This window comes from Cebus imitator, unplaced genomic scaffold (genome assembly GCF_001604975.1).
Source record: "Cebus imitator isolate Cc_AM_T3 unplaced genomic scaffold, Cebus_imitator-1.0 Scaffold53, whole genome shotgun sequence".
Classification (NCBI taxonomy): domain Eukaryota; kingdom Metazoa; phylum Chordata; class Mammalia; order Primates; family Cebidae; genus Cebus; species Cebus imitator.
This window is the reverse complement of record NW_016107368.1, coordinates 4,765,094-4,771,685: the sequence shown is the minus strand read 5'-3', so window position 1 is coordinate 4,771,685 and position 6,592 is coordinate 4,765,094. Positions and strand designations below refer to the sequence as shown.

At 55.4% G+C, this 6,592-nt stretch overlaps 1 protein-coding gene across 1 annotated transcript; it reads left to right on the top strand.

Moving 5' to 3' along the window:
- Positions 1-2,514: 2,514 nt before the first annotated feature.
- On the top strand, positions 2,515-6,367 carry FEM1A (fem-1 homolog A). Its single transcript, XM_017528398.2, has one exon. It carries the CDS (start codon positions 2,684-2,686, stop codon positions 4,691-4,693), a length of 2,010 nt encoding a protein of 669 aa, XP_017383887.1. The 5' UTR covers positions 2,515-2,683; the 3' UTR covers positions 4,694-6,367.
- The last annotated feature ends 225 nt before the right edge of the window (positions 6,368-6,592 follow it).

Below are 6,592 nucleotides of genomic sequence, written 5' to 3'. Positions count from 1 at the left end.
ATCCTGGCCAACATGGTGAAACCCCTTCTCTACTAAACATACAAAAAGTAGCTGGGTGTGGTGGCGCACGTCTGTAATGCCAGCTACTTGGGAGGCTGAGGCAGGAGAATCGCTTGAACTAGGGAGTCGGAGGTTGTAGTGAGCTGAGATCATACCACTGCACTCCAGCCTGGCGACAGAGAAAGACTCAGTCTCAAAAAAAAAAGAAAAAAAGCATAATTACACTCCTAGGCATTACCCAAGAGAAATGAAAACATTCCCACACAAAGACCTGCACGCTAAAGTTTATAGCAGCTTTATTTTTAAACATCTAAAACTGGAAAGAGCCGTCACGTAATGGATATAAGAATAGTGGATCTTGCATCTCCAATGCATTGTGCTGAATGAACACAGCAGACCCCAGAGGCTACATCTTGCATTTTCCCATTTATTTGCTCTTCTTATGAAACCCAGAGAACAGATCATCAGTTACCAGTGGCTGCGGGTGGACAAAGGCGTTGACCAGAAGGGCACGAGATAACATTCTGAATGACGACGCTGTTGAACCTCTCGGTTGTGATACTGGCTACATAACTGCATGACTGTCACAAGTGTTCTATCGATTGATTGACTGATCGACTGATCTTGGAGACAGGGTCTCCCTCTGTCACCCAGGCTGGAGTGCAATGGTGTAATCATGGCGCCTCACTGCAGCCTTGACCTCCTAGGTTCAAGCGATCCTCCCACTTCAGCCTCCTGAGTAGCTAAGACAACAGGCGCACACCACCACACCTGGCCGATTTCGGTATTTTTGTGTAGAGATAGGGTCTCCCTATGTTTCCCAGGCTGGTCTTGAATTCCTGGGCTCAAGTGATCCTCCCACCTCAGCCTCCCAAAGTGCTGGGATTACAGGTGTGAGTCACCTTGCCTGGCCAAACCTGTCCTCTGGATTAAAAATGCATTTTAGTGTATGTATATTACATCTCGAATAAACTTTAAAAATAAAAAATTCCAGCCAAAGATTTCTTTTTCATAAAATAAATTCATCACTGTCAAATAATGCAGGGAAATGGATCACCTTACAATTGCTAGAATAGCTATTATCAAAAAGATGAAAGGTAACAGATGTTGACAAGGATTTGAAGAAAAGAGAACACCTACACACTATTGATAGTAATTTTTTTTTTTTGAGGCGGAGTCTCACTCTGTTGCCCAGGCTGCAGTGCAGCGGTGTGATCTCTGCTCACCACAGCCTCTGCCTCCCGTGTTCAAGAGATTCTCCTGCCTCAGCCTCCCGAGTAGCTGGGATGACAGGTGTGCGCCACCATGCCCAACTAATTTTTGTATTTTTAGTCGAGAAGGGGTTTTTCTATGTTGGCTAGGCTGGTCTCAAACTCCTGACCCCATGATCCACTGGCCTCAGCCTCCCAAGGTGTTGGGATTACAGGCGTCAGCCACTGCTCCTGGCCTGATTTATGATCATTTAAATTAGTATTGCCATTATAGAAAAAGGTATGGACTGTCCAAAAAACTTTAAAATTGAACTAGCAGATGACCCAGCAATCCCACTTCTGGGTATTTATCCAAAGGAATTGAAATCAGCATGTCAGATGGGGCGCAGTGGCTCACGCAGGTAATCCTAGCACTTTCGGAGGCCAAGGCGGGCAAATCACCTGAGGCCAGGAGTTCGAGACCAGCCTGGCCAACATGGCAAAACCCCGCCTCTACTAAAAATGCTAAAAATTAGCTGCGTGTGGTGGCGGACACCTGTTGTCCCATCTACTCGAGAGGCTGAGGCAGGAGAATCTCTTGAGCCCGCGAGGCAGAGGTTGCAGTGAGCCGAGACTGCGGCATTGCACTCCAGCCTGGGCAACTTGTGAGACTCCGTGTCAAAAACAAACACAAAGTTATTGAAAGAGAAGAAACAAAATCAACACATAAATAAAATAAGGGAAGGAAATTCTGACACAAGCTAGCATATAAATACATGTATGTAAATGAATAAATGAATGTACCAATGAGAAGTGGGCGCGCGATTTTGACCCTTACCTCTGCCTGTCCTCTCAGCTCAAAACGTGTTGGCCCTGATAGGCTTTTCGGCCTCCTCCCGGCGCCCCCTGCCGGTGCGCCGCTCGCTTAGACTCCAAATCAGACGCACCCCCTCTGGCCGCGCTTAGCCTTCGATCTCGGTCCTGATTGGCTGAGTCGCTCGCGATTCCTTTTGGGAAATGTAGTCATTAAGAGTAACGCGCCTGCTTTTTCAATAGACTCTGACGCAAAGACAGCCACAGGAAGTACGTCACCAAATTTCGCCGTTCCCACAAGCTGGGTCATGTCGCGCGGCATGAAGGAAATTGTAGTCCTCACATTGCCTAGCTTCCGCTGCCACGCACTGTGATTGGAACGTCAATTCCCACCATGCCGCACGCTCACAGCTCGCAGAGGCTGGCCTGTGGCCTCTTGGGAAGTGTAGTCTTGAGCCCCCAGGATTCCTTCTTTGTTATAGAGTGGGCCCGCGCAGAGGACTCCATTTCCCGGCGTGCTCCCATTAGTCGGGTCGCGGCAGCCATTTTGTTCCCCCCCGAGGAGCCCCTAAGATGGCGGCCAGGGAGACGGTGAAGGTTGCCTCCAGCCCGTCCGGGCTCTGATCCTCCGTCTCCCCGTCCCCCGGCGGCCGGCCCATGGCCTGGCAGAGGCCCGGACCATGGACCTCCGTACCGCCGTGTACAACGCCGCCCGCGACGGCAAGCTGCAGCTGCTCCAAAAGCTGCTCAGCGGCCGGAGCCGGGAGGAACTGGACGAACTGACAGGCGAGGTGGCCGGCGGCGGGACGCCGCTGCTCATCGCCGCCCGCTACGGCCACCTGGACGTGGTGGAGTACCTGGTGGACCGGTGCGGCGCGAGCGTGGAGGCCGGTGGCTCGGTGCACTTCGATGGCGAGACCATCGAGGGCGCGCCGCCGCTGTGGGCCGCCTCCGCCGCCGGCCACCTGGACGTGGTGCGGAGCCTACTGCGCCGCGGGGCCTCGGTGAACCGCACCACGCGCACCAACTCCACGCCCCTGCGCGCCGCCTGCTTCGACGGCCACCTGGAGGTGGTGCGCTACCTGGTCGGCGAGCACCAGGCCGACCTGGAGGTGGCGAACCGGCACGGCCACACGTGCCTCATGATCTCATGCTACAAGGGCCACCGCGAGATCGCCCGCTACCTGCTGGAGCAGGGCGCCCAGGTGAACCGGCGCAGCGCCAAGGGCAACACGGCCTTGCACGACTGCGCCGAGTCCGGCAGCCTGGAGATCCTGCAGCTGCTGCTGGGGTGCAAGGCCCGCATGGAACGTGATGGCTACGGCATGACCCCTCTGCTCGCGGCCAGCGTTACGGGCCACACCAACATCGTGGAGTACCTCATCCAGGAGCAGCCCAGCCAGGAGCAGGTCGCAGTGGGAGAGGCTCAGCCTGGGCTTTCCCAAGAAGGCCCTCCCACCAGCCAGGGGTGTGCACAGCCTCAGGGGGCTCCATGCTGCCGCTCCTCCCCGGAGGAACCACTGAACGGGGAATCTTACGAAAGCTGCTGTCCCACCAGCCGAGAAGCTGCCGTGGAAGCCTTGGAATTGCTGGGAGCTACGTATGTGGATAAGAAACGAGATCTGCTTGGTGCCCTTAAACACTGGAGGCGGGCCATGGAGCTGCGTCACCAGGGGGGCGAGTACCTGCCCAAACCGGAGCCCCCGCAGCTGGTCCTGGCCTATGACTATTCCAGGGAGGTCAACACCACCGAGGAGCTGGAGGCGCTGATCACCGACCCCGACGAGATGCGCATGCAGGCCCTGTTGATCCGCGAGCGCATCCTGGGTCCCTCACACCCGGACACTTCCTACTATATCCGTTACAGGGGCGCCGTGTACGCCGACTCAGGCAATTTCGAGCGCTGCATCCGCTTGTGGAAGTACGCCCTGGACATGCAGCAGAGCAACCTGGAGCCTCTGAGCCCCATGACCGCCAGCAGCTTCCTCTCCTTCGCGGAACTCTTCTCCTACGTGCTGCAGGACCGGGTGGCCAAGGGCAGCCTGGGCACACAGATCGGATTTGCAGACCTCATGGGGGTTCTCACCAAAGGGGTCCGGGAAGTGGAACGCGCCCTGCAGCTCCCCAAGGAGCCCGGAGACTCAGCGCAGTTCACCAAGGCGCTGGCCATCATCCTCCACCTGCTCTACCTGTTGGAGAAAGTGGAGTGCACCCCCAGCCAGGAGCACCTGAAGCACCAGACCGTCTACCGCCTGCTCAAGTGCGCGCCCCGCGGCAAGAACGGCTTCACCCCTCTGCACATGGCTGTGGACAAGGACACGACAAAGGTGGGCCGCTACCCTGTGGGCATATTCCCCTCCCTGCACGTGGTCAAAGTGCTGCTTGACTGCGGGGCCGACCCGGACAGCAGGGATTTCGACAACAACACTCCCCTGCACATAGCAGCCCAGAACAACTGCCCGGCAGTCATGAGCGCGCTGATGGAAGCCGGGGCCCACATGGACGCCACCAACGCCTTCAAGAAGACAGCCTACGAACTGCTGGACGAGAAGCTGCTGGCCAGGGGCACCATGCAGCCCTTCAACTACGTGACCCTGCAGTGCCTTGCAGCCCGGGCCCTAGACAAGAACAAGATCCCATACAAGGGCTTCATCCCGGAGGAGCTGGAGGCGTTCATTGAGCTGCACTGACCTGCCCCGAACGTCCACACGCTCACCTCTCCTTCTGCTGAGGGGGAGACATCGGGGTGGGAGGCAGCAGATATTCGTTCTTGCCTCCTTCAGCCACGAATCTGGTAAAGGGTTCTGCCTCCCATCCCCTTGACCTGCAGACAGGGTCGGAGGAGTTAGCGAGCCTTTGGTGCTAGAAGCCGTCAGGGTCACGTGCTAAGAGAACGATTCTTCTCTAGGAGCCTGCTCACTCATTCTGAGTTAGGGAAAAAAAAAAAAAAAGACACAGGACCTTCTCCACATCCTGTCTGCCCAGGTTACGGAGGCCTTTGCCTTGTTACCTAGAGGTGGAGGGACGGAAGCCATCGTGTTCCTTCCCTGCTAGAAACGCAGGAAGGAGCTGAGGGCAGTCTGCCTCCGCTTGCCCCTTTACGTGGCTGGATAACTCCAGGTGCTGAATGCAGTGTTGGGACTAGGGGCTCCCGAGATAAGAGCCTGAAAGTCAAGGGGTGAGACCACCTCTCGTTTCTTTCAGCACGATCACGCCCTGCCCCGGTGCCGCCATAGTCCCTGGCAGAGGGGCAGGGCTCTGCCCAGGGCAGCCTGCCATTTGCATAGCTTTCGGTTGGTTTGCTGTTCTGTTTACTACGTGGGCAGGCTGCAAGCATCGCACAGAAGTTCTGAGATTTTACTGCCTTTTTTTTTTTCTTTAAGAAAGTTGTCTGTTGGACTCCATAAGTGAATTTCAAGCAGTGAGGATTTTGTGATGCCGGAGACGGCTGAGGAGGCCACAGGGAGTGAGCTCTCTACGTGAAGAATTTGATGAGCGACATGAAAGTCCACGGTGTCGGTCCCTAAAAGACGGGGGACCGTACATTTTTATAAAGCTCTACCCGACGGCCTTTGACAGGCTTTCCGGTTTTACATCATTAGAAAGAGAACCGTTCTTCCGGGCAGAAATCAGTAGTGACCGCAAAGCCTGACATCACGTTGCCACCCAGCAAGCACTGGCACAGTTGGTTTGGGTCTGCATTGCCGTGGCTCCCGAGTTAAAACGACAGGCCAGTCTGCCTGCAAACCCCGCACGGCCTCTGATTTCATTGTGAGCGCGTCCACAGGTGGCCCGAGCTGTTTTTGCAGCTGCTCGGAGGACCGGGACCCAAGTCTTCACGACAAAGGCCTGAGAACAGTCTTAACGTGACACATCCATCAGCTAAGATGGTGAGTGTCAAGACCAGCCTGCCAGCGAGGTTTGCACAGCGTCTGCGGTTCCCATCGCTCAGCGTGAAGCACTGCAGCTGCCGGACCTGCCCCAGCGAGATTGTTCCCAAGAGCGAGACTGCCATCAGCCCCGGCAGGTGTGAGCAGGTTCCTGGCCGGCGTGGGAGAGCAGCACATCGCGGAAGGGTAGCCACTGCCAGGCCCTTAGGAGGAGCAGCGACCGTGGGTGTCCAGAAACATCCTGTCCCCAGAGGGAAACTAGGTCTCATTTGGATTTTTCTTTTTCTCTCTCTTTTTTTTTTTTTTTTGCCGTGTTAGTTAGGAAACTATTTATTTACAAGACAAGGTTTTCACTTAACTCAGCCAAGGTGGGAAACGCTGTCCCCGTCCCTCCCAAAGCACAGAAATGAGGCCGTTTACATCGTGAGTCTCCGCGCTGGTGTTTAAGTCATTAAAGAGATTATTTGAAGAGAATCGCCTGATGCATCTTTGGTGTGGGTTGATGGGGGGGTGGGGGCAAGTTGGAGACGTATGGGGAAGCCCATGGCGTTGGTCTGAGTGAACACAGCGCCCTAGGGCCACCTCCCCTTGCTACCGGAGTTTCTGTGTTATAACTGGGGCCTTTTATTTTTATTTTTTTGAAACAGGATCCCTGTCACCGAGGCTGGAGTGCAGTGGTACAATCTCTGCTTACTTCGG

Excerpts from the sequence above, each read along its gene's own strand:
- FEM1A (XM_017528398.2), top strand. The coding sequence starts at position 2,684 with ATGGACCTCCGTACCGCCGTGTACAACGCCGCCCGCGACGGCAAGCTG.